This window comes from Acomys russatus, chromosome 2 (genome assembly GCF_903995435.1).
Source record: "Acomys russatus chromosome 2, mAcoRus1.1, whole genome shotgun sequence".
In the NCBI taxonomy this organism is placed as follows: Eukaryota; Metazoa; Chordata; class Mammalia; order Rodentia; family Muridae; genus Acomys; species Acomys russatus.
In genome coordinates, this window is record NC_067138.1 from 66,973,791 (window position 1) to 67,000,941 (window position 27,151).

General features: G+C 42.7%; 1 protein-coding gene across 4 annotated transcripts in view; it reads right to left on the bottom strand.

Annotated features, from left to right (window-relative positions):
* The window catches only part of Tmem245 (transmembrane protein 245), a 75,265-nt gene that overhangs the window by 21,008 nt on the left and 27,106 nt on the right, over nucleotides 1–27,151 (bottom strand). The window contains exons 6-15 of one of the 4 annotated variants that reach the window (XM_051162213.1): nucleotides 25,481–25,650; nucleotides 24,494–24,517; nucleotides 18,866–18,970; nucleotides 17,225–17,307; nucleotides 15,682–15,772; nucleotides 9,130–9,228; nucleotides 6,848–6,979; nucleotides 6,086–6,121; nucleotides 1,575–1,697; nucleotides 1,296–1,441 (exon numbers count right to left, since the gene is read on the bottom strand). In XM_051162213.1, the coding sequence (XP_051018170.1) occupies nucleotides 1,296–1,441; nucleotides 1,575–1,697; nucleotides 6,086–6,121; nucleotides 6,848–6,979; nucleotides 9,130–9,228; nucleotides 15,682–15,772; nucleotides 17,225–17,307; nucleotides 18,866–18,970; nucleotides 24,494–24,517; nucleotides 25,481–25,650 (1,009 nt within the window). The remainder of the gene's footprint in view (nucleotides 1–1,295; nucleotides 1,442–1,574; nucleotides 1,698–6,085; nucleotides 6,122–6,847; nucleotides 6,980–9,129; nucleotides 9,229–15,681; nucleotides 15,773–17,224; nucleotides 17,308–18,865; nucleotides 18,971–24,493; nucleotides 24,518–25,480; nucleotides 25,651–27,151) is intronic. The other 3 variants (XM_051162220.1, XM_051162224.1, XM_051162233.1) reach the window with 3 other exon arrangements.

Sequence of the window (27,151 nt, forward strand, 5' to 3'; positions counted from 1 at the left end):
AAGAGTATTTGCAAAAGATTTTTAGAAAGTGGACACACAGAAAATAGCCTATTGCTGTGATTTTCATCGTGTTATTTATCCAGTAAGGGCCAGAGGTCACACAGACTTGGAAGCGAAGTTAAACTTGTTTCTTTACCAACAGTCACTTCGAGAGTTGCTGTGTTAAGATAATACACTTGTAACCTGGAATCTTTATATGATGGCTCCACAAAAACACTCAAAGGTACCAGAAAGGTGTTAAGAGCAATTTTTCAAAATGTCAAATGACACTCAATTCAATCCAAGAGGCCTCCCCGAAGCTTCCCAAGTAGGAATGGGGGAAAGAGCTGACGGCATTCCCAAACACGACATTCTTTAGGCGTACACACACTTTTCTGGAAAATAAAGGGGGCTTCCAAAGATCAATGTGGTCATCTCCATAGCTGTTAGGTTAATACAGTGGAGAGGCAGCCAGGAGAACCCAGGAAGAATTGTCAGGTATCTGTGGATGGAAGTTTATGGAAACAGAAATGCCCAAGATTCCACTATGTAGCTTATCACTTGATGTCACTGAGATTTACTGAATAAATAGCAATTTTCATAATTGTTTGTCTACTCCTTAGTAGAAAGGGGCCTATTTACTATCAGTAGTTAGGTATCCACAAACATAAGCAATGAGACAAAGGGCAAGGAAGGCACTAAAGAGGCCTAGGCTGCAAACAACCAAGCCCTTCCAGAAAGAGGACAAGAGAAGGCCAAGGAGCCTGCGGCTATAAATCAGAAGGATTTCAGTCAGAAGCTGGACCGCAGCACATGGACTCCACAGGCATGCTGTGCGGGAGGCTTTGGCCAGGTAACATGCTCAGACCTGGAGATAACTAAGCACCATATTTCCAATAACCATCTTATCCCTGCAGGGCACAGCTGTGACACAACAAGAGAGAAGAAACAGGGGCGTCATCTACCCCCAGCCCAGATCCACGCTGGACTTCCTGAGAACAGGTAAGGTCCTAAGGAGGTGAGGACTATGTGGTGAAAGATGGGGGGGTTCTCCTGAGCAAGTGACAAGATGAGAGAAAGCAAACTACAGCCTGTCTGTGGGCAGCCAGTCTTAGACACAGTCTTTGAGGAAAGTGGAACTTTTCTTCAAAGCATGGGCACTGCTTCTAGGACCTTCTTAAAGTAAGATCAAGGTCTTGACACACCAACGTTCCTCACGAGCTCAACACTGAAAGTCTCTGTGAAATGCAAGGAAGGCAACTGGGATGCCACAGGAAGCTTATGAAAGGAGTGAGAAGAGCATAACCCATCCCTACCTGATAGCCTCTTCCACAGACTGGCCGATGATATTAGAAGAAGGGCCTGGCTGGGACAGTGGTGTCAGGCTGATCACCCACTTCACTGGCTTGTAGTACTCATCACTGGAACTTAACAGATAAAACAGTGTGGTCAGGAAAATTATCTGCAAAACAAAGGACAGTATCTCCTAAAAAATCACATTTGTGAACCTACAGAAGACAGACATGCAAATACAGAGCCCAGAAGATGCTGTGATGCATAAGGCAATACAATGTGTGCTCTCTGTATGCACATACCAGGGAAAGCACGAAGTTGAGAAGCGCAGTGCCACTGTAGAAGAGGATGGTCAGCAGTGTGGTAACCGTGGTAAACAGCAGGCTCACGTTCCGGCTCATAACAATCCACAAGGACTCCAAGATCTGATGGGGAGGGACAGCTGATGTCAGAACCCATCCTCATGAAGGGGGTGGCTATAGCCACCTAGTGTGCTTATAGTGCACTGTCTTATTAGCTATGATGAAAAAGGTCAAGCGCCCCCTACCTTAAAGGCAGAGAAAAGTATCCACAAACATCTAGGTCCAATAGTAAAGAAACTGGATAAATAGTTAGAGTGAACCGACTCCAAATAACACTTCAAGTAGGATGGCAACTCGCAGAGACATTTTATTAGGTTTTATTCTATTATACTGGCTTTTGTTTGTTTAGTTTGGTTTTCCCAGATAGGGTTTCTTTGTTTATCAGCTCTGCCTACCTGGAACTCCCTTTGTAGACCAGGATGACCTGGAATTCACAGAGATCTACCTGCCTGGGATTAAAGTCATGTGCGACCATGTCCAGCTTCTATTATGGTGCTTTTAAAACACAGATTATATATTCTATGAATTTTAACTGTAAAAACAGAATACATATGGATGTGTACAGAAGAATATGTGAGCACACTGTGGCTCTGCTTATTTAGAGGGCTGTAAGTGCAAGTCCTCACTAGATTAGCTAACTACCCTCTACCCTTACCATCTCCAACTCAGATTCAACTGCACATATAAGTTGAAATCACAATGAAAATAATGAGGACAGGATCAATGGCAGAGCCTTTCCTGAACCAGACCAAGACTACTCAGGTGATCTACTACCTACAAAGTCATAAGGACCAGTTATCAAGATGCTTGTGCATATATTAGATGTAACATAACACTAAAGGAAGATGCCAATGTCTCAGCATGTCTGCTGTTTTCATTTCTTGTCCCTCCATTGATTAAAACCCCTTATAATATCTGTTCTATTCTTTCCAAGTGGGTGCTACTTCCTGATTAAAACAAAAACAAAAACAAACAAAACATAGAAGCAAAATGATTAGGAGGACATGTTCTGTTCCAGCTGTTAACGGTTCACATCCACAGTGCTGGGAGGGAAACAATGTGAATGACTTTACAGACGTGAACTTAGTCACAGAGGTTTGCTACAGCTGGGACAGAACCCTGGATTTTTCTTTAGTGCCTTTCTAAAAGAGCAGCTCTGGTCCTGTCACATGCTCACATTATGACATGCAATCTATGCGAGGCCTGTCCATTCCTTTCCCACCTCAAATGCGCCATTCATAATGGACATTCTGTTGCCCTCAGCATGTCTTGAAAGCCTCAGCTCAGTCTTCATAAGAGAATTCAACAGGCGACTTCATTTACAAAAACCCTTTACAAAAAAACCTTGAAAATGCTTTGCTATGCCTACAAAAATATGCACAATTAACCATTTGACCTTGTGGGATAAAGAATGAATGAACAAAGCCACTGATTCTAAGAGACAGTGCCTGTATTTCTAATTTGGCAAACATTCTTTTGGGGACCCAGTCACTCTGAAATTTTTAATCAAAAAAATTTACATAGTTTCTGAGTCACACAAATAGAAAACATCCTCCTGCAATTCCTAAGGAATTAACTTAATACAGCAATTGTAGACTGGTAGTCTCCACAACAACCAAGTAACCATTTTTACTTGAGAGGAGATCAACTAGAGACAACAGAGAGGACATTTCTGGAATGTTAACTTAATCATCAAAGTAGAGTTTTAGTTTAATCACCAGGCTTGGAAAGGAGAGTATCAGTAAAGACAAAATCAGTAACAAAGCCCAGGAAACTCAAAAAATGCAACAGAGTTGTAGAGGTAAAATGCATCCCAATGCAAAGATAGCAACCACGAGGCAGAGCTGGCACTTGTCTAATCAGCAGTGACAACGTAACTGAAAGCGTGCCTACAACAGAGTCCTTGGCCATGAGATGAAGGCCAGAGGAGGCCCATAGGCGCTTACAACCTGGTCCCAGGAGGCAGTTAGAGTTAACAAGGAGCCTCAGCATCCTCCTGCTTAGCTGCTTCCTTTCCCAGTCCACCACCATCCAATCACCCTTGGTCATTCTTTTGGCTTCTTGGTACTTCTGAGCCACCTTCTATGGAGCCCAGGAAGCACGAAGCAGCAGCTTGAGAAGCAGAAAAACAGAACACTTCAGGAATGCAGGAGTCAAAATAAAAGAATACTTCTCTCCTGCAAAGATGGAGTTACCTCCCTGACAGTCTAGCAGCCTAGAGACGTGGGCCGTATGAGCTTCACTGCCTTTTTCTGGTTCATCTTCATGTCTAGCCTTATAAGAAGGAAAGTGGAAAGGTCTCAGCATACCATTTCAGCTCTGTCACCGTTTTTTTTAGGCACAAAAATAATAAAGCAAGCTATAATGTGCCTCTTTTCATCATTAGTTTAGTTGGCAATCTAACACCAGGCTATATTCTAAAGTAGTGATAAAGAACTGAAAATCTAGTCAGGGAGCATGGAGAAATGGCTCAGCCGTTAGCAGCACTGGCTGCTCTTACACAGGACCCAGACTCAGTTACAGCACCCACACAGTGGCTCATAACCATCTGCAACTCAGTTCCAAAAGACCGGTATCTTCTTTTGACTTCCACATACATGCAGGGGGAAAAAAATTCATACAAATATAATAAAACTAAATCTTGGTTTTGTTTTGTTTTTTGAGACAGGGTTTCTCTGTGTAGCCTTGGCTGGCCTGGACTCACTTTGTAGACCAGGATGGCCTCGAACTCACAGCGATCCGCCTGTCTCTGCCTCCTAAGTGCTAGGATTAAAGGCGTGCGCCACCACACCCAGCTTTACAAATACAATAAAAATAAATCTTTAAAATGACATTCATTCAGAAAGTCTGCGCAATATTGAAAAAGATAAAATACACTCAAGTACCAAAAAAGGGTGAAAACACAGAACCAGAAGGACTGTGAGTGGAGGGGAATCTCCATGTTCTTCGGAAACACCCTAGGGAGAGCTGAGGAATGTGCCAAAAGATCAGAAAACAAAACAAAAGCTAGGTGTGTGGAGGTCAAACTGTTGTTCCTAGCACTTGGGAGGCAGAGGCAGGCAGATCTCTGAGAGCTTGAAGACAGCCTGGGCAAAAGAGGAGACTGTGCCTCAAAAAAAATCAGACCAAAGAACAAAACAAAGAAAATAAAACAAAGACAGAAAAGTGTGAAGCAAAGAGATCCAGAGCTCTGCCAAGGAGGAGGCACGTTCTGGAAGACAGTGCTTGCTTGCTGCATAAGAACCTGGTCCCTCAGGGCTGGAGAGATAGCTCAGTGGTTAAGAGCACCGCCTGCTCTTCCAAAGGTCCTGAGTTCAATTCCCAGCAACCACATAGTGGTTCAGAACCATCTGTAATGTGATCTGATGCCCTCTTCTGACCTACAGGTGTACATGCAGGAAGAACACTCAATACATAATAATAAATACTTTAAAAAAAAAGAACCTGGTCCCTCAAGCAAAGGAAGAGAAACTGAGTATAAATGGCAACTGCCAGCTGCTTTAACTGAGTCTGTACTAAATACGAGCAAGAAACTTGAGGAGGGGCAGAGGCGGGCACATCACTGTGAGTTCGAGGCCAGCCTGGTCTACAAAGTGAGTCCAGGACAGCCAAGGCTACACAGAAAAACGCTGTCTTGAAAAACCAAAAAAAAAAAAAAGAAAAAGAAAAAGAAACTTGAGGAGGGTTAAATTAGAAAATATTTATAAAGCACCCAGTGCAGTATTTGTCACGTGCACAGAACACATGAGCCTGTGTATGCATGAGACTTGAGACCAGAGGTCAACATCAGGTGTCTTCCTTAATCACTCCCCACTTTCTCTTCCTGCCCCTGGAGGGCCCCGCGCAGGATCTGCTGTCTCTGCACCCCACCCCACCCCGCCCCCAGCCACACCGAGGCCACAAGTGGGCGCTACCACCCCTGACTTTTACATGGGTGTTGAGGACATGAACCCAGGTCCTCATGCTTGTGCAGCCATTTCCTCAGCCCCAGAAAACAGTATTTTAACACCCTGAAGTGTGTCCCTCATGTTATCATGAAAAATTACTTAGTGAATAGATAAACATGCACTTTGAAGTCCTACTAAAACCCTTGAGAACCACTGGGCTAGTAAAGGCAGAGGCACAGGATTAACAAAACAATTGGGTACCCTGTCACATGCCTGCAATGTGAAATGCTTGGGAGACTAAGGCAGGAGGATTGCTTGAAGCCATGAGTTCAGGGACAGCCTGAGAAATAGTGAGTCCCTAGTCCTAAATTAAGTAAGCCATTAATGGAAACATAAAAAAAGAAAGACGTAATTTTTCAGATTTCATTCCAGATTGTGACAGGACCTCAGCTGAGTGAGAGAGGAAAGGAAGCATGTGAGTACAGGGAGGTGGCCGAGGGAGCTGCGAGAAACCCCACGGAAGGGCCAGAACACTCAAGGCTTGGAAGAAAGTCACGTCTTTACCTTCATCTTCCATATTTGGAAGCCAAAAGATAATATCTAAAATGGCAAAACAAGAAAGAGCAACGTAAACATCACTTTAGCAATCCAGACAAAACCAGCAGAGAAGGCAGTCCTGCAGCAGCCAGCCAGCCCCGAACCTGACGTGGACACAGGTGGCCCTGCTCCAGACATGTCGGGGATTGCTTCACTCAGCTCAAACTCCTTAAAACTGTGCTCTGAGTCTCCACTCATTTTAATTTGATGAAAGTCAAATGTTTACTCACAAGAAAGATTTTCTCTGTGAAAAAAAATCGCATGCCAAGATACCTGACAAAATGAGCTCTGGGATCGGAAGAGAGGTGGTGAACACTGAGCCTTAGTGTGAGGGTGCGAGGTGGGTGGAGCCCAGCAAGAGCCAGTGGGAAGCCAGCAGCCTAAGTCTTTACAGTCTTATATAACCAGACCCCTATTTCCAGAAGACCAGAAAAGCTGGTCTGTCTCTAGCGGTGCATCCTAGGGCACCCTGCTGACCCTGAGGGATGAGGACACTCACCTAAGACCCTGAGCCCACAGGCCTGTTCCTGTGCTTCAGGAATTAGCACTGTTCAGGTGTTCCTACACCCCGGGCAAATCCCCGGGGAGTCAGCCTGAGGACTGCAGCTTCTGATAGCTTTCTGGTTCACAGTTCTCAAAACCTGTGCAGCCCACATCGATGTAAGGAAAGATGGAATCACTTCTGGTAGCATCCCTAAGTGTAGTTCAACAATAACCGCTATGTCTTACCGAAAGAAATGTCTCAATGTTCTCGTGAACGAAGGAGGCAATATCCTGCCAGTCCAAAATATCTCCCAGCCAGCTGTTCTGACGACTCACATGCATCTTGTGCCCTTTGTGCCTTCCAGAGTGTGTCACGTTCTATGGGACAAGGTCAGTGACATGTAAAATCCCCATTTTAATGCAGCCAAAGAATAAATGCCTCTTCTGTTTTACAACTTCTTATAATACTTCAGTAAGTACTCACCTATAAAAATTCTTTCAAATTTAAGATAGTAAGGGCTCCAGCTAAAGACTGGGAGTCAATATTTCTGTATTCTTGTTCTAGGTTCTGTGTCTATAGGACACATGTGTTTCCCTCCTGAACAGCTACAAACTCACAATGCTCCTCGGTGTGCACCGCACCCGAAGAGTTCACATAAACCTTCTTCATTCCCTCAGCACGTCCGCCCTTCCTTGGTTCCTGCCTTTGCCTCTTTTTCCTTTCTCAGTCATTTACACACGGTAGGAGCACAGAGAGAAGAGACTAAGACAAAGAACCAAGAGGGGCAAGGGGCATCTAATTTGTCTGTCTGTCTGTCTGGAAGAAATTTACATGGGCAGAAAACACTGAATTTGAAAGGGAAATGAATACACAAAATGAGGTTAAAATTCAGAGGCAATTTCTGGGTTTTGTTTGTTTGTTTTTGGTTTTTTGAGACAGGGTTTCTCTGTGTAGCCCTGACTGTCCTGGATTCACTTTGTAGATCAGGCTGGCCTCGAACTCACATCAATCCACCTGACTCTGCCTTCTGAGTGCTGAGATTACAGGTGCGTGCCACCATGCCCAGCTCAGAGGCAATTTAATGTTTCATGTGCCCTTCCACTCTTCCACCTTTGAGTGCAGCATGCTGTATTGGTCTCCTACACTGAAAGGGAGACATCACCTCACTTTCCCATGTACAGATCTGTGCTTGAGACCCTGGCACTCCAACAATAACAAAAATGTGGCTCAAATAGGGTGAGTGACATGTTAAGAATATCCAGAGCGAGCCCAAGAAACTACTAAGACCTTTCTAATTGCCTAATTCCTCTGACAGAATCAAATGTAAGATACTTCATCTCATAAACCACTATTAGTTTTAACTATCAAATCTTTACCACAAAAGTTAATATTACTCCCTCAACTCATCTCGGGGCAAGACTGCACAATGTAGAACATGTCACTAAGCATGCAACTCAGACGCAGCTGCCCTCTTTTTGCATGTTTTTCCTCTCCTTAAGTTAACCCTGGGGAAACCCAGCAGCTCTGCCCTCTACTCATATACCTCGGCTCTCAGCAGCCCACCAGACCTGGCAGACTGAACCTGCTCACAGAATCCACAGCTTTCCAAACCACTCTTTGTAAGTAAGTGTATGTAAGTATAAGCCACATAAAAAGCTGACTGCAAGTCTCTAAAGTTTACATGTATTTCTGTCTCCTCAAGCAGAAAGATTTTCAATGTCTAGAATTCACCACTTCCTAACAGTAGCCACTAATTACGCATGGCTACCGAACATTTAAAACATGGCTCATGCTGGGCACGGTGGTGCACACCTGTAATCTCAGCACTTGAGGAGACAGGTGGATCTCTTGAGTTCGAGGCCAGCTTGGTCTACAAAAGTGAGTCCAGGACACCCAAGGCTACACAGAAAAACTGTTTAAAAAAACAAAAACATGGCTAGAACTAAATCTTAACTGTGCTGCTTGTGCACAATGCATGCAATAGAGTTCAAAGACAAGATGTTTTAGGCATGTAAAAAACTGATTTTGTTTTTATTGGGCACATACTGAAATGACAGTGGGAACACTGGATTAAATGAATATATTATTAAAAGTAATCTCATCCACTTTTAATTATTTAATGCTACTAGAAAAGTTAGTATAACATATGTGCCTTGTAGGAGCTGGGAGTATAACAGCTCAGTGGTAGCTCTTGTGCTTAACAACACACATGAGACCCCGGGCTCAATTCTCATCACCATAAATACATAAATAAGCAGATGTACTTTTCATTCCATCTGCATTGCACAGAGCTACTGCAAGGGAGCTGCTATGAGCAAAGGAGGGAACACTGATACCCCAGAGAGACTAACAGGTTCTGACACAGAGACAGACCAACGGAAGCTGGCACTGAATAAAGGCTTAAGTTCTTGCTGCTGGAAATTTAAACTAATTGAAACTCTAAAGGTACTAAAATCCTACAGTCTCAATCTGTAAAGCAAAACAGTGTTATTAGTTACTATGGAAACTATTAGCCAAAAGAACATACCTTTACAAACCAAGAGTGATACAGTCTGTCCCAGAGCTCTAGAACTTGCTTCTCAATCACAGCTGTATTGTTCACCTTATCTCCTAGAATTTTGTGAAGCTAAGAGGAAAAAAAAAAAAAAAAAAAAAAAAACAGGTATAATCTAAATAATATTCTAAGTAACAATTCAGTATGATTAATACATGCTAGGTCCTTATTTGTCCCAAATCAAAATAAAATATTCAACTACTTAAAAACATTTAGGGGCTGGAGAGATGGCTCAGTGGTTAAGAGCACTGCCTGCTCTTCCAAAGGAAGAGCACCGACATGGCAGCACACAACTATCTGTAACTCCAAGATCTGACACCCTCACACCAATGCACATAAATTAAAATTAAATAAAATATTTTTTAAATCTAGCTATATTGCTATTTTCTTTAAAAAAAAAAAATGAAAAGAAAGAAACGCCTTCATGTTCCAGTAAACTCCCCAGCTTCTCTCCCATCCTCCCATTTCCTCTCTTCTTAGGTCTCAGGGCACTAGAGAAAATACAAATAAAAACACACTTAATGACCTACTTCTCTAACCTGCCTAGAGGAAACGTTTACCCTGCAAGCCTAGAGCTCATCTATCATGCTTAAGTCTTCCATTACTCCTCTCTATTATTGGGCCACATAAGACTCTTCCATAAAATTTAGAACCTTATATGTGAGCATAAATGTCCCTCTGATTCTGCTGAGACAGGCCAGGACTGGCAGAACAGGCTTCTAGGAACCTGACACAGAGCAGTAGAACCTATATTCACTGTAGTACCTCATCCTATTTCCTTATTGGAGCCATTTTTAAAGATCAAAGGAAACAGCTCAGTAAGAGATCACTTACCTAGCATGTGTAGGACCTTGGTTCACTCCTTCGCCCAGGCAAAGGAGAAATGGTCAGCCACCCAGAGATGCTACTGCCTCTGCCTCCCAGCACTGGGATTACAGCATGACCACACTGGCTTTTTCTTTTGCTCATTTGTTTTGAGACAGATCTCTCTTATTTGTAGTCCAGGCTGGTTTCCAGCTCAGAGAGAGCCACCTGCTTCTGTCTCCAGAGTACCAGGATTAAAAGTGTGTCCCACACTTTATCTACATGGGGTCTAGGGACCAAACTCAGGTCCACGTGCTTGTATGGCAAATATTTTACAAATTTAAACCATCTCCTCAGGCCCAAAAAATCAATTTTAAACCAAAGTATTGGTTTGTAGTTCCATTTTCTTAAAACGACTGCTTCCATTTTCCCCACTTCCTCTGTACTTCCTCTCCATTTACAAAGGTGAAATTTAAAATCAGCATGTTTTTGGATCATACACATTTCATCTCTAGTGTTTGTAACCTTCTTCCATTCAAGTAAATCCCTTGTTACTGAATCACTGCTTACAGAAGGATATTCAAACAGTCTCAATTCTAAAGGCAGTCTGCATCTTTACATATGGCTTACGTTTCATGTCACCAAGTGTAAAAATAAATGAACAAGAGTCAAGAAAATATGAATGTGGACTATGCACTGCCCAACACCTTTTTTGTTTTGTTTTGTTTTTTTGAGACAGGGTTTTTCTGTATAGCTTTGGCTGTCCTGCACTCACTTTGTAGACCAGGCTGGCCTTGAAATCACAATGATCACCTGCCTTTACCTCCTTGAGTGTTGGGATTAAGGAGTGCCCCTCCATGCCTAGCCTTTTTTTTTTTTTTCTTTTCTTTGCCCAACAACTTTCAAAGGGGTTGTACAAATAATACTTTTGACACTGTATATATACCAATTTTCTCAAGGCATTATGAATTAACTGCAAGTCTAAAAGATAATTTAGCAGCCACTAAATGAGAACCTATTATTTAGTGATGAGAGTGCTAATTCTCCACACTGGTTTATAATATGCACTTAGGTACTTCTTTGCCCACTGAATGTTGGCCTTATAAACAAACCTAAGCCAGGTATCACCCATATCTGATGCAAATATCTAACCTTATATTAAAATGATCTACTCTTGCCAGGCGTGGTGGCGCACACCTTTAATCCCAGCACTCGGGAGGCAGAGGCAGGTGGATCACTGAGTTCGAGGCCAGCCTGGTTTACAAAGCAAGTCCAGGACAGCCAAGCCTAACAGAGAAACCCTGTCGGGGGGTGGGGGTGGGGGGGGGGGGAAGGTCTACTCTTAAACCAGACACAAATTATTCATAGTAAATATAAAAGCCACCTAACTCTGAAAAGCATTTTACAATTTTAAATGGCTTTTATTTACATTATATGATCTTTGCAACAACCCAAGAGCAAAGAGAAAATGGCTTTGTAGGCTGGGGATATAACTCAATGGTGCACATTCATGATACCCTAGGCTCACACCTCAACGGCGCTGTCAGTGTGGGACGAGAGTTTCAACGTGCTCAAGGTTACAGCAAAGAGTGCAGAGCCAGTACTAAAACTAACACAGGGCATGGAGGTGTATCCCAGTAAACCTAGCATTAGGGAGGCTGAGGCAGGAGGCTTACGTGTTCCAGGCCAGGCTGCTCTATACTATAAGACTGTCTCACTAAATGAAAAGTTCTCTCATGTTCTCTCAAGTGTAGCCTGTGTGACCAACACACACAAAGAAGGCCTCACAGAAGATGCTGAGCACAAACACACACTCCCATTAGTTACTTCTATCTCTTAGGACATGGCTGTCAGATACTCACAGCCCTCCTAATACTAATGTTCTATGTCAACTTCTGAGATTCCCCCTAACCAGAAAAGGCATAAAGTGGTCAGTCAGCCTCTGGGAGACATTATCCACAGAGTGGCAATCAATGCAATGAAACACTACCCTATGCTGGCATCTTGCTTAGAACTCTGACTCGCAGTTAAAAATATTTTTTTAAAAAATATTGCATAATTGTACACATGTTGTAAAACCCACTACAAAGCCATGGTGCTGTCAACCCAGCAGAACATCAGTTAGAGACCCAGAACACTGTCCTGCTAGACTACAATATTCGCTGCGAGACACACGGAGACAGCAGTCTAATGTGCTGGCACTACTATCAGCCAGCTAAGGCCTGAGGACCGTTTGGAGTCCTCTGCCTTATGTGCCACTCTCTGTTGCAGCCGTCCTGCCTTCACACCAGCTCAAGCCTGCAAGGCCACACCCTCACTACCACTCTGCCCAGCCCATGCTTCTTTCCCCAGACCTTCACCAGCCACCTCCTCACTAGTGTCTCAGTAGAACTCTCTGAACACTTAACTAAAGCATCATCCCAAGTCACTCTTTACCACACTCACGAGTACTTCAAAACGGCTTGCTCTGTTTTCTAGACAAGGTTTCTCTGTCTTGGAGCTCCCTCCGTAGACCAGAATGACCTCAAACTCAGATCTGCTTGCCTCTGCTGGGATTAAAGGTGTGTGCCACCCTGCCCAGCAAAGTACCTAAAATTTTGATCTGTTTATAAGCTTAATACTCTAGGAGGCTGTTAACTCTGGCTTCCTGCTGGCCTGAGCTGTGTATGCACTGTTATTTTCTTCACTTGTAGTCATGGCAGAGGGACAGAAGAAACACATCACTTTTGTTGTCCAAGTGCAGCACCTCTAGCTGGAAATTTTGGAAAAACCACACCAAACAGGAAGGATAGCTCAAGCAAAGCTGGAGACAGGCAGCAAAGGCCTGCACAGAACAAAAGCTGGATGTGGGCACACAGCAGACAAGCCTGATAAAGCAGCCTGGGGAAAGACAGCCTGGAACCTTCAAAGTTTTCTCTGCTTTTACCTAAATTTAAAGGGGGAGGGGGACCTCTCAAGATAGCTCAGCAGTTAAGAAGACTGTCTGCTCTTTCAGAGGTCCTGAGTTCAATTCCCAGTACCCACATGGTGGCTCACAACCACCTATTATGGGACCTGATGCCCTCCACTGACAGCAGACAGAGCAGTCATATACATAAGTAAATAATTAAAATAATAAACCCTCTCTCTTCTGGGCATGGCAGTGTTTCCTAGCTTCCGCCCTTTCTAGCTCTTGCAATCCACTTCTTAACGATTCTTAAAAGATTTAAGGCTCATTAAACTCACACCTATAGTTTCAAGGTATTTCTAACAATTGCATCAAGGCATAATTCACACCTTACAATTCACCCACTTTAGTAGACCAGTCAACAGTCTTATGTATAGTTATAGTTATTTAACCATTACAATTAGTTTTTAATCACCCATTAGTAATCACTCCTATTTCCCCCTCAGAATCATCTGTTTCTGGAACCCATCACTCTAATTTTCTGTTTATGGATTGACCACTTCTGGATATTTCGTATATATGGAATTATACGCACGCATTTTATGGCCGATCCTTTGTTATTATTACTATATTGTGTGTGTTTAGAGGGGTGCCATGCACCCATGCAGATATCAGAAGACAACTCTTTGGAGTTGATTTTCTTCTTCAATCCTGTGGGCTTCGGGCCCCAAACTCAGGTCATCAGGCTTGCACAGCATTATCCACTGAGCAACCTCACCAGCCAGTAACTGGTACTTTTTACTTAACACTCTATTTTTAAGGTTAATACATGTTGTAACATTTATTGGTTATTTCATTTCATCAAGCTTACTACCTTAACGGCAAACACTCAAAAGCTGTCGTAGGACCTCTGCGCACGCACATACACACGCACAAACACACACACATCTTAGTCACCTCACACCCCTCACACAAGCATGCACACAGTCATACAATGACATATCACTCACACACGTGAAATAAATTTACCATATTAAGTTGGGCCATCTACCAGCTGATGGAAATGTGATGGCTATTATACACACTATCCTTCTGTCTTCTAAGTCAGGACCACAAATATTTTATACTTTAATACCAATGTCCTCAACTGTCTTCACTTTTAGACTCTTGAACAAAAGGTTACATAGCTATTTCTTTTCTGTAAGTAGTCTGAAATTTATTAATCTAAGATGTATTATTTACCAAAATTCCCTTTATCTTCTTACCTAAAAGACAGGAATGTCAAAATAAAAACTTCTCCCAAATATATAAATCATAACAAAACACTGTGTTTTCTAGTAAAATAATACACTTATAGAAAGCTGCAAGTTCTTTGCGGGAGCTGACTCTTCCTCCTATGACGATTCTAAGATCTGTATACACATATTACTTTTTGCTTACTCAGCAGTTTTTTCCAATATCATCATGTGCCAATTAATCATATTGTCTTGGACAGATATAATAAAACCAACTGACAAACTTTTTCTCAACTTTTAATGGTTCCATCGCTGACTAGCAGATCGGAATGCATATAGAGAGAACATTTTTTCAAAACTTGGGGTGTTACTATTTTCTTTCTTTGTTGAGACAGGGTTTCCCTATATAGCCCTGGCTGTCCTGGAACTCCCTCCATAGACCAGGCTGATCTCAAACTCAGAGATCTTCCTGCCTCTGCCTCCCAAGTGCTGGGATTAAAGGCAATGAGCCACCACCACCCAGCAGTTTTATTACTTTTTATGATTTCTTTTTATTTTATGAGTATGAGTGTTTGCCTACATGTATATATGTTCACCAAGTGCATGCCTGGCGCTTGGAGAGATCAGAAGAAGGTGTCAAATCTTCTGGAACTGGAATTACAAAGGTTATAAACCAGTAAGCAGGTGCTGGGAACCTAAGCCAGGTCCTCTGCATGAGCAGCAAGGGTGCTTAACCACTCTCAAGCCATCTCCCCAACACCCTGGTTTTTAGTTTTAAACAAGAAATTAATTGTTCATGCAATTTTCGGGGGCACAACTTTCACTGCCCTCAAGCTTGTCAATCCTTGTATGGCCCTAACTACTTAGGTATATGAAGGCTGAAAATTAATTGCATTCTCTGGGCAATATTAGGAGAGGGATATACCCCAAAGCCACACTAAAAATCTATTCCTTAAATCCAACCACTGTCTTTTCCTGTCACTCTTTCCTTACAAGGCTCTAGCCTTCAGTCACGGTTATCAAGGGCAAGCACACTCACACTTCCGTGTCTTCAGTCCTATAAATAACTTTTCAAAAATACACTCTTCCTTGATCTGCCATTTCTTCTGGGTTTATCTCAAGTAGCACCCAAAAATACTTCTACCTCCAGCCAGATACACACTGACAGACAGCTCCATCAGAAATCAACAAGGACTTGGAGTTAGTCACCACCGAGGAGCAAATGCACCACAAGGCCAAAGTATGACAGGAAGCGTAGACTATTAAATGAAACTGGAAACTGGCCAGCATAGTGAGCGGCAGATAAGGATTCAACATGCCTGCATGAATGCGTTCCCCCCACAAAGCCTTATTTGACCCCTCAAGCTCTGTGAGCATTCCATTCTAACAAATCAGATCTACCTGGAAAGTAAGCACTCCACCTCTAGGCCACTGGCACTGTTCGCCGTGATAGCCTAAGAGTTTGATTCTACTTTATGGCACCACCTGTAGATTTAAATTATTTCAAAAATGTAATCTTTGCCTATCTTCTATCAGAGGGAGAAGCTGCTCCTGCACAGGTCCTGCACAGACGAAGGCACAAGAAAGGACATGCCTCACCTTGTGAGTTATCCATTCCCGTCCATACTGATACACATTGTTGGCTGCAGAGTTGAGAGCTCTTTGGACCACTTGAGCCTCAGGAAGCCAACTAATAGAAAAGACAAAAAGAGAAAACAGAAAGGCCCATTTTTAGTATATTATTCTAACAATGCTTTCAACTGAAGGACCAATAACAAATTATAAGTTATTGATCGATCACTAACACAAAGAACATATGATGTCCAGGCCTGATGATCCTGACCCGGCTCTCCAAAAGATCTAAACCTACCCTGCCAACCTACTCCCAGCCTCCTTTTCATTCTGCTGTGTTGTTTCTCTGACCACACATGTCCTAGGTCACCTGCATAGGCAGCACAGAGGACATGGTTCTGGAACACTGAGATACTCACCATCCAACAAGATTCTGAAAGTGTGGGTCATGAACAACCAGCACCTAACCTGCCCGGGAGCCTGTTAGAGATGAAAATGCTTGAGCCTAATCCCAGACCTGCTGAAAGAGAAATGTAGACCTAAGACACCCTGCAGTGTCTCTCTAAGGAAGTACAGAACGGACTAAGAATCCAGAAATCAAGACGGTGAAGTATGTTATGTCCCATCTGTCATGCACTGATCTTTTGCTGTGGCATCTCTTCACAGAGCTCCAGCCATGTAAAGGACTGCAGTCCTCAGGTTTCACTGTTCTCCAGTAAGAGGCCTCTCATGTCCTCCAGCTAAGGAGGATGCACGGTCCACCTCGACCAGGAAGACTTCTCATATACCTAATGCCTTCCAAAACCTCTCATGTCCTCCAGCTAAGGAGGATGCACGGTCCACCTCGACCAGGAAGACTTCTCATATACCTAATGCCTTCCAAAACCTCTCATGTCCTCACAGCTAAGGAGGATGCACGGTCCACCTCGACCAGGAAGATTTCTCATATACCTAATGCCTTCCAAAACCCAGAAGTGCCTTGTATACTCCCCAGACTGCATCCATCATGCTGGATACCAGATACTGAAGCTCACCGTTTTCATAGTTCTGGCTTTAATTTATCCATGACTCATGCTGGAATACAATGCATGCTACCAAGTTGGCACATGGAAAAGAGTATTATTAGAGTAACAGTGCTAGAGACAATGGCCTCAATTCTTAGCAGCTTCATGGGTTTTATACATATAAAATGACCATACCAAGAAAGCTGATTGCTGTCAATAGTTAAGATGTCTAGAAAAATGTTCTTTTATAAGGAGAAAAATGAACAGAAAATGTCAATAAACTAAAAGATAAGAGTCAGGCATCGGGCCATGCCTATAATCTCAGTACTCAGAAGTCTGAGGCAAGAGTATCTCTGAGTGTTAGGTCAGTCTGACCTTCAGGGGATACCAGAAACTGTCCCTAATCTTAAGCACCTCCTTACCACAGGATTACAATTTATCAAAGCTTTGGCAAACCACATCTCTCCTCTTGCAGTGTAGCTGTACCGATGAACGCTGTTCCATGCAAACAGATGCTGAACTAGGTCACCCATATGTAGTATTCTTTTTCAAAACAGTGTTCTTACTTTGCCCACTCTGGATGATTTGCTAGAGTCTCATTAATCAGACTACTTGTGACTTCAATCATGTGTACACTTTCTTGATGTACCTGTAAGATAGGTAAAGAGAGAAAAAAGCAAGCAATAAGCCTAATTCAAAATGTCTTTTTCTACTCTAATAGGAACAAATGATAATATACCTTAGTTTTTATTAAAGTGGGTACTTATAAGTTGCTATAAAGTCCTATAACGTACACTGAAGAAAAAATGTACACACACACACACACACACACACACACACACACACACACACTTTCCCTGCCTTCAAGAAGCTCTATACATAGGTACAGAGTGTGTGCATGCTTGTGCATCTTCATCTGCAATACCAAACCTTTGAGCTAATACAGTGAGTGTGCAGGATGACGTACATAGGCAAATAAGCCAGAGTTCTGTGTGGTTCTGCATATAGAAAAGCCTTTGGGTACTGAAACCTAATTTGCCTGTTGTGGTGGTTTGAATAAGATGGTCCCCATAGGCTCATATACCTGAATGCTCAGGCATGAGGGAGTGGCACTGTTTGGAAAGGATTAAAAGGTGTGGCCTTGTTAGAGGAAGTGTGTCATGGTGCTGGGCTTTGAGATTTCAAAAACCCACAGCAAGCTCAGGCTCTCTTCCTGCTGCCTGTGGATGCCGATGTAGCTCTGCACTACTGCTGCAGCACTGTGGAAGCAGAGTCAAAGAGAGTTCAGATAAACAAGGATGGAAACGCACTGCAAGAAAGGAGGAGACTGCCCTCAGCAAAGCACTTGACTGTGGTAATATGCACGTGTGCTTTTGGGAATGCCTTTCTCATGAGATGAATAGGAAACAAAACTGAAGCTGGAGGAATCTGAAAAGCAAAAAAAATAAAGACTCCATGTGAGCTGCCATGTGTGTCTAGTAAGACCTCCCTCCCTTTGTGAGGGAAGGTTAGTGGTCACAGCTTTCTGAGAGTCCCCTATGGGGCTGACCTAAGGGGAGCATTGGCCATGCCATACCCAGAGGGTAGCATTTCAAAACAGACACCAAAAACACAGGCAACGGGGACAACAGTGACATGGGACTGCACAAGGCTAACCACTCCACAGGAAGACCAATGAGGCAGGGAAGGAGCGAACGAAGAAATTCTGAAGGTGAGCGCACTGGCGCGCCTGTACTTGAAGTACTCAGAAGACTGAGGCAGGAGAGTTATCTGAACCCAAGCGTTTAAGGTCAGTGCCTGCAGCACCACTAGAAGGCATCAAGATCAGAACCCCAGGCGACAGGGAAGGAGTGTGCACTGCACTAACTAGAGTAGCAGTCAGGAGACTAGTTCAGAAACCTCTTATTTTAAGGTGGCTGGCTGGGGGATGGGGGAGGTTATCCTTCAGGATCCTTTTTGTTTTTTGTTTTTTGTTAAACTGTATTTTCCCCTGAAGACTTGATGATAAAAAAAAATGTATGCAAATAAGATTGAAAAAGAAAACATACTAGGCAGACTCACAGCAAAATTACTAATGTACAAAATGAAAATTTTGTAGTAGGGTAAGGTACTTCTGATAGACCAAATAACATTTTCCATTTGCTTCTGCTAGCTTCTTCTGCATACGTGACTCTACTGTTAGAACAAGAACACTGGTTGTACTTTACCTTTGCAGTCAGGAGAAGGGCTAAAAGAAGGGTTCCTATTACTAGCAAGAATATGATAAAAATGCTGATAATTTTATCTAGCATCTTCTCCAACCAGATGATCATCTGCATGGAAATAAAAAAGAATCACTTAATAAATACATTGTGTACTCAAATACCACAAATACAGGGTATTCAGCACTGCAAAGCAAACTATAGCATACTTATTAAAGCAGTGAAAGCAAAAAGCAACTTTAGAAAATTAAGTATTACTCGCTGCTGTTCTGTGGAGAGCTCGCTATAGTCATAGCTATGGGAAGGCAGCTAAGCAGAGCACCACCCACATGTACCCCTGAATGCTCATTGTGCTACAGCCACGCTTCAATCTCTAGTTCAGGAGGCCTGGGAAACATACTCTACACAAAGTGATGACAGTCCATCAGTCGAACTAAGTCTCATGGAGCTGTCTTATCTGTCAGCCAACACAGGCGGCTTAAGAGAATGTGTATGCTTCTTGTAATAGTCATCTCTGAAATCAGAAAGAACAGGAGCAAAGACAGACAGCAATTACATTCCAACTGCATTTTGCTTTTATTCCATTAGGGTCATAAAAACAGTAATTGCTGATGCATGTAATGCTACAGCAGCAATAATAGCGAATTCAGAGCAATGGTTCCCAGGTACCAGACTCAGGAGGCCCATGCAGTTCTATTGAAATGGACAGTAGGTGAGTACTTTTTTGGTTCTTTTGTTTTGGTTTGGTTTTTTTTTTTTTTTAGTGTTTTTAAGACTTTCAATTTTTAAAAAAGCTGAATATGTGTGTTTTTTTACTTGGAAGGATACCCACAGGTGTCAGAGTGTGAGTATGGGGATCAGAGGGCAATCTGCGAAGGTAGAGCCACCATGTGGCTTTCTCACATCTGTGACTGAACTCAGGTCACTAACTTGGTGAAAGGTGCTTTTACCTACTAAGCCATTACTGACAGCCTCAGGGCTTTTAGATTTTAGATATTTCACAATAAAATGCTTTTTAAAGTCCTTCTAATCCACTAGAAGCTTCTATTGTACTTCAAACATCCGCTTTATGACATGACTCTAACTCAACGAGGTATATTAATCTTCAATATAGTATGTTCTTTAGCCAATAATTAAAATTATGCTTTTCTTAAAATGTTATTTGATATTCTATCTTCACTAGAACTTCTCTCATCCTTTTCAACCCCAATAATCCTATAGCTTTTAAAAATATGTATTTATTGTGTATACAATGTTCTGCCTACATACACCAGAAGAGGGCACCAGAGCTCATTATAGACGCTTGTGAGCTACCATGTGGTTGCTGGGAATTAAACGCAGGATCTTTGGAAGAGCAGTCAGTGCTCTTAACCACTGAACCATCCTAATCCTACATTTCAAACACTTTTTGTTTTTAGAATATATAACAATGATAGATTTCTACACTTCCTGCCATGCAAAGCCACCATTTAAAATTCAAAATTAGACTTAATTAGATCAATAATGCTAATGTGCCATACTGTACCCTTCAACCCAAGTATAAGCTGTAATACTGCTAAAGTTGTTCCTAATTGAAATTGAAATTACACTCTTTACATAGTGAGTTAAATTCTTAAAGGCAACTATTAAAAAACAAACGAGAAAACAAAACCAAAAAAAAAAACCCCACACTTCTATCTTCTTTTTTTTTTTTTTTTTTTTAAATAGTTTTTCTGTGTAACCGTGGTTGTCCTGGTCTCACTTTGTAGACCAGGCTGGCCTCAACTCACAGAGAGCTGCCTGCATCATCAGGAATTACAGGTGTGCAGTATCATACTTTTATAATATTTATTTCTTCATAGGCTGAACTTTCATATGTTTTCCATGAAGAACTCCTCCCTTCATTAGTGTCATAGATAGCTCAGACACAAAAAGTTAATCTATTATGTTGACACTCACTCAGAGCTTCAAACAGAAGAGTTAAGCTTCAACGCATGCTGCCAAAGCATCAGAGACAATGCAGAGATTAAAAATAAGATACATAGATAGATAGAAAGATAGAAAAGAAGGAAGGAAGGAAGGAAGGAGGGAAGGAAGGAAGGAAGGAGGGAAGGAAGGAAGGAAGGAAGGAAGGGAGGAAGGGAGAAAAAAAGAAATCGTAGGTTGCTAAGGTATGGAAGGTCAGGTGTCTTAATCTGAAGATAAGTTCTAAAATACATGAACTGAGAAGTTTTGCATCAGAAGGCAGCTGGATCCTGGGGCAACTCCCCAAGAAAAAGGCGGCCTCACTCTTATCTCTATAGCTATGAAACCCAGTACACCAGGAGTATAGGTTGTATAACAAACACTTGGGTAATTTCAGAATTACAGCCAGAGTTGTTCCCATGAATAACAGTTTGTGAAAATAATGAAGATGTGTCCTTAAAAGCATATTTTTAAATGAAAATAATCTACTAGGACAGCACGGAGCCCTAACATCCTATCAGACAGTATTAACATACAAACCACAGGATTCCACATATATGCCTACCAAAATTACAAACTCAGACTTCATAGTTCTGAGTAAAGTAGAATCTTCCTAACTCCAAATTTGTCAGAAATTAAGTACAAAGTACTTGCTTAAGACTTTGGAGACTCTGCCGGGCGTGGTGGCGCACACCTTTAATCCCAGCACTCGGGAGGCAGAGGCAGGCGGATCGCTGTGAGTTCGAGGCCAGCCTGGTCTACAAAGTGAGCCCAGGGTGGCCAAGGCTACACAGAGAAACCCTTTCTCGAAAAAACCAAAAAAAAAAAAAAAAAGACTTTGGAGACTCTTGTTATTTCCAGCCTGCCACATAGTGAAGTGTGCTTTTGCAGAGGACCGAGGTTCAGTATCCAGAACCCACATGGCAGCTCAATTGTCTTTTAACTCCAGTTCTAGGAGGCCCACTGCTCTCTTCTGGATTCCAAGGGCACCAGGCCTACATATACACAGGACGCACATGCATGCACACCCGTGCACACACACACACACGTAATGCAGGCAAAACATTCATACACAGCTAAAATAAACAGAACAGGAAAGTTAAATGGAGGAAAAGAAGCAACTGTCAAGTGTGAGTGAACAAGAGCAAAGAGCAGCACACACAGGAGAAGCTGGGTCTCTCTACAGGAGTGCCAGACGCTTTCCTTCCAAGGATCCTCCTTCCCTGCACTCACAGTGAGCAAAGGCAACAGAACTGTCAACATCACTGCTGGGCTGTGGAACATACATGGTCTCTATAAATTTCTTTGGCCTTTCGAGGCCATGATCAATTTAATAATCTTTAATATTTCATTTTTAAAAGAAGAGGAATTGTTTTAAAATGGCATGCTAAATATTTCAAATATAAGGGGTGCATTTTTTAAAACTTTTTTTCCTTTTTTGGTTTTTCAAGACAAGGTTTGTCTGTGTAGCCTTGGCTGTCCTGGTCTCGCTTTTTAGACCAGGCTGGCCTCAAACTCACAGTGATCCTCCTGCATCTGACTTCCTGAGTACTGGGATTACAGGCCTGTGCCACCACGCCTGGCAAAGTTTTAAAACTTAATTACACTAAGCCTGACTCTGAAACTAGCTTTGTTTATTGAGCTATTTAGAAAGTATCGTCTATCCTTATGCACTTCCTCTAGAACACACAGAAATGCAGGCAACTGCATCCAACTACACACCAACGCTTTGAACACACTACACAAAATGAAGGACCAGTTACTTCATCTCCTAGGAAACTTAACACTAACTCTGCTTTTCAGCTATAAATTGGGCTCATAAATTAGGTTTCCTAACTCATTTAGTCCACTGAGGGTAGATCAAATTAAACTTAATAAATTTAATTCTTCTTTCCTTTATCTTGAGGATAATTCATTTCAATACACACCATCCAAGGAAATATATAGAATCACTTTGATTAAAATTAACAAAATGTGTATTATACTCTATGTAATATGTGTGTGTGTGTGTGTGTGTGTGTGTGTGTGTGTGTGTGTAGGTAGACAGTCAAAAACAGACAGACAGACAAGGATTACACTTACACTTATGTCCTACACAACCTTATAGGAAATGAGGGCATATGCAACCATGTATACGTAGAGTGGAGTAGACAATATATTTTACACATTGCTTACTTCTCATCCTGTTTAAAACCTTAGGTGTTGTCTCCTAAGTCTCCCCCTTTCTTCACTTCAATGGAGAGGGAGGGAGGAGAGAACAAATTCTCATCTCCACATTTAAAGGTCATATCTGGGACTAGCAGTGTATGGCAGCCTGCCATGCTTGCAGCCTGAATTTGACCCTCTGTGACACAAAAATAAATACTGAATAAATTAATGAATATAAATAAGTAATTAAAAATATGTGACTCTGATCTACTTCCACATCTTTAAGGCTTGTTACAATAGTTTTACTGACCCTGAGTCTTGCTTGTGTTTAAACAGGACACACATACATGCCTGCTCTTGCAAACCTGACCTGAAGACCGAAAACCAGTCAAACCCTGCTCTGAATAACAAAGCACAGCATCCCTCTGGCCTGGCTGTAGGAATGTATGTGAAATGTGTCTATTAGGATGTCAGTCATGGAAAGAAGTTCCTACCTACAGACAAACCTCATGCATGACTCATGAAACACAGGATTAGATGTCACAGGCCATGACTACAGTTGTCTTAAGAAAAAAAAAAATAGTAATAGCAATCTGTTTCTGAGATTCTGAAGTTCCTAGTTAATTTCTGTCACCTTTACACAAGTTAGAAGCATTGCAGAAGAGGGAACCTCAACTGAGAAAATGTCCCCACCAGGCTGGTTTGTAGGCAAGGCTCTGGAGCATTTTCATGATTAATGACTGCTGTAGGAGGGCCCAGCCTACTGGGGAGGTGGTTCTGAGTTGCAGAGGAGAGCAGGCTGAGCAAGCCAAGAGGAGCTAGCCCGTGAGCAGCACTCCTCCATAATCTCTGCTTCAGTTCCTGCCTTGAGCTCCCTACATGATGGATTGTCAAGGCAACACGTAAGCTGAAGTTAACTCTTTCCTCCCAAGTTGTGGTTTACCACAGCAACAGAAGCCCAAGCTAGGACAATTTAAAAAGAAAAAGGGACCAAAAAAATTACTAGCCAAAAAGTTAAGAGAACCTTAACAAGTGTTTTACAGATTTGTCAGTTTTTAAAATTTCCCATGTTGTGTATAGAAAAAGTAGCAATAAAGACTTTCTTTCCTCTGCTGTAATGTCTTTCAAAGGAACCTACAGGGGTAGATGTCTGTAATCCTAGCTCTCGGGAGACTGAGGCAGGACAAAAGCCAGCTGGACTACAGAGCAAGACCCTGACTCGAAAAAAAAAGAGAAAGATGCCAGAGTCGCCACATGAGAGAAAAGGTAAGGAAGTCAATTCTCTGGACAGAGGGCTGTGACACACAACTTCCTAAATACTTGACAAAGGGACCCGTTCATATCCTAGGAGCTCTGTGGAGGTTTTGGTAATGACCGTATTTTATTTATATTTCATGACCTTCCATAGCTTATAGTTAGAATTTTAAAAACAAATCTTAAGTTTAATGTATGGACAGAAACACAGGATGAGAAAGGAAAAAACTGAGGGGCTGAGGCAGGGTATAAAATTCAGTAGTGAAAACCACACCCACATGGCATTACCTTCTTGTTTAGCCAGTGCCAGAGCTGGAGGACAGGGGAAGGTGAAAGAAGAACAGTGGGATATCATTAGAGAATGCAACAACACAGGAGAGAAGGTCACTAAGAGCAGGGAGGAGGCTGTCAGGAAAGCTAGAGGAAGACACAGGGCATTACAAAGCTTTAACAGAATACTGCTTTATAACCAGGATGGCCGAAATGGTAACTACAAGTTTTACTGTAACTTGCAATCTGCAGCATGTTTCCTCAAGTGCAGAGTCCTGCACAGCCAGCTCCATCCACTGATAGATGCCTGCGTGTGCTCAGTTCGCTCTGCTGTCACTTCCCCAAAGCTTCCCTTTCCTACCACCTGGACAACACAGGGCATTTTCACAATGCTCCCACTGTGTCACACGGATAGTGCTCTATATAAACTGTAGTGACTGAATACATCAGACACTGAAATAAGGATCTTACATACATTAGCTCAGCACACAACCACATTGTAAGGTAAGTGCTATCAGATCCATTCTATTGATAATGAGGCCAGGGCATGGAGAAGTTAGGCCATCTGTCCTAGGTCACAGGGCTAGTAAATAACAGAAGTAGGAGCTGAAGGCAGAGTGTGTGGATTTAGAGTCTATGTCCTTTAACCACAAAGTTCCCCAAAATTACCAGCTCTCGGCCTCAAGCTAACTTCTTTCTCTGGGGTCCGTAACTGGGTGGGTTTCCCTGTGACTCAGCAGAGGGCTTACAAACAAGAACCACTCCAACAGTAAGTCTCCACTGTGAGCCACAGTTCCTACCTAATCTTCTCTCTCTTGTAAGGGAAATAACCATATTTCTATTTAATCTAAATCCACTCTGTCCTCATGTAAACCGTAACTCTTGGCCTTACATTTTCATGGAGAACTAGATATGAAGCCCATTATCAATTAGCACACGTTATGAATGGACCGTTCAAGCCACAGAACACAGTCAGCCCACTGCAGCAGCCCAGTCATACGATACCTTGCTATCAACTTTTAGTAAGAACTTTCCAAGCCCGATAATCGGCCATGGCGCTAAAGCCTCCTGCCGCTCCTTCAGGAAGCTCTCGATAACCTGCCACCACGCACGGCAGCGTTTCTCCAGGAAGCCCAGCACTCCAAAGTGAATCACGAGCTTTTTGATTATCCAGACTATAGAGAAGAGACAAACACAAAGGACACAGATTTAAAAGGCAGACATGAGCAAGTTCCTAGTTTCCATTCTACACAGGGAAGCCAGTACTAAAGCAAGACCGTGTTGGAAAGGAGCCTGGAGGGCCACAGGTGTTTAAGCAGAAGGAACTGGCCAGGCGCACTCTCAAGAAGACCCACGAGCTAAACATCATCCTCTTTGTGAAGCTGAATCCAGGATGAGTCCGAGCTCACTGTCCAGCCTGCAAACATCATGAACTGGTGGCTCTCATCAGTTCCCCTTCTGACTAAGGAAGACTGAGCCCCAACATTTACTGATTTCCTTGGCTACTACAGCTATTCTTCCTCGGTGGCTTTGTACCACGGCAGGCAATATTTCCAGCTGTGTTCCTATTCCTCACACGATTCTGTTCTGTGCATCTATAGAGGTTAGGGGTCAGCAGAGAAGCCAGCTGTTAAAGCCAACAAGAAAGAGGCCAGAAGAAGGGCTACTTACTAGTGAGGGTGGGCTGAGATATGGTTTCTTTCCACAAAAATTTCTCTAACTCCTGGGGCCAGTATTCTTTTTTTTTTTTTTTTTTTTAAAAGATTGATTTATTTTATGTATACAATACTCTGCCTCATGTACACCTGCAGGCCAGAAGAGGGCATTAGATCACATTATAGATGGTTGGGAGCCATCATGTGGCTGCTGGGAATTGAACTCAGGACCTCTGGAAGAGCAGTCAGTGCTCTTAATCTCTGAGCCATCTCTCCAGCCCCATGAGGCCAGTATTCTTGACCCCAACCTTGTAAATTGTAGGGTCAGTGTGGTGGTCTGAGTAAGAATGGCTCTCACAGACTTGCAGGAGGTGGTGGCACATGCCTTTAACCCCAGCACTCAGGAGGCAGAGGCAGGCCCATCTCTGAGTTTGAGGCCAGCCTGGTCTACACAGTGAGTTCCAGGACAGCCAGGACTGTTACACAGAGAAACCCTGTCTAGGGAAAAAGGAGTGGGGGAAAGGGAGAGGGCGTCCCCATAGGCTCATGTATATGACTGTTTTGTCCTCAGTAGGTGGAACTATTTGGGAAAGATTAGACGGTGTGGCCTTGTTGGACGAAGTAGACACTAGGCTTTAAGATTTCCTAAGCCCATGCCATTCCTGGCTTGTGTGCACATACTTGTCTCTCTCTCTGTCTCTATCTCTGTCCCTGCTTCACAGCTGTTCCATCAACATGTGAGCCCTCAGCTCCGGCTCCTGCTCCCACAACTGCCTGCCTGTGCCGTGCTCCTGCCATGATGGCCATGGACTCCAACCCTCTAGAATGATAAGCCTCTGATTAATGCTTTCTTTTTCTTTTTTTAAGGTTTATTTATTTATTATTATGTATACAGTGCTCTGTTTTCATGTACACCTGCACACCAGAAGAAGGCACCAGATCTCATTATAGATCGTTGTGAGCCACCATGTGGTTGCTAGGAATTGAACTCGGGACCTTTGGAAGAGCAGCCAGTGCTCTT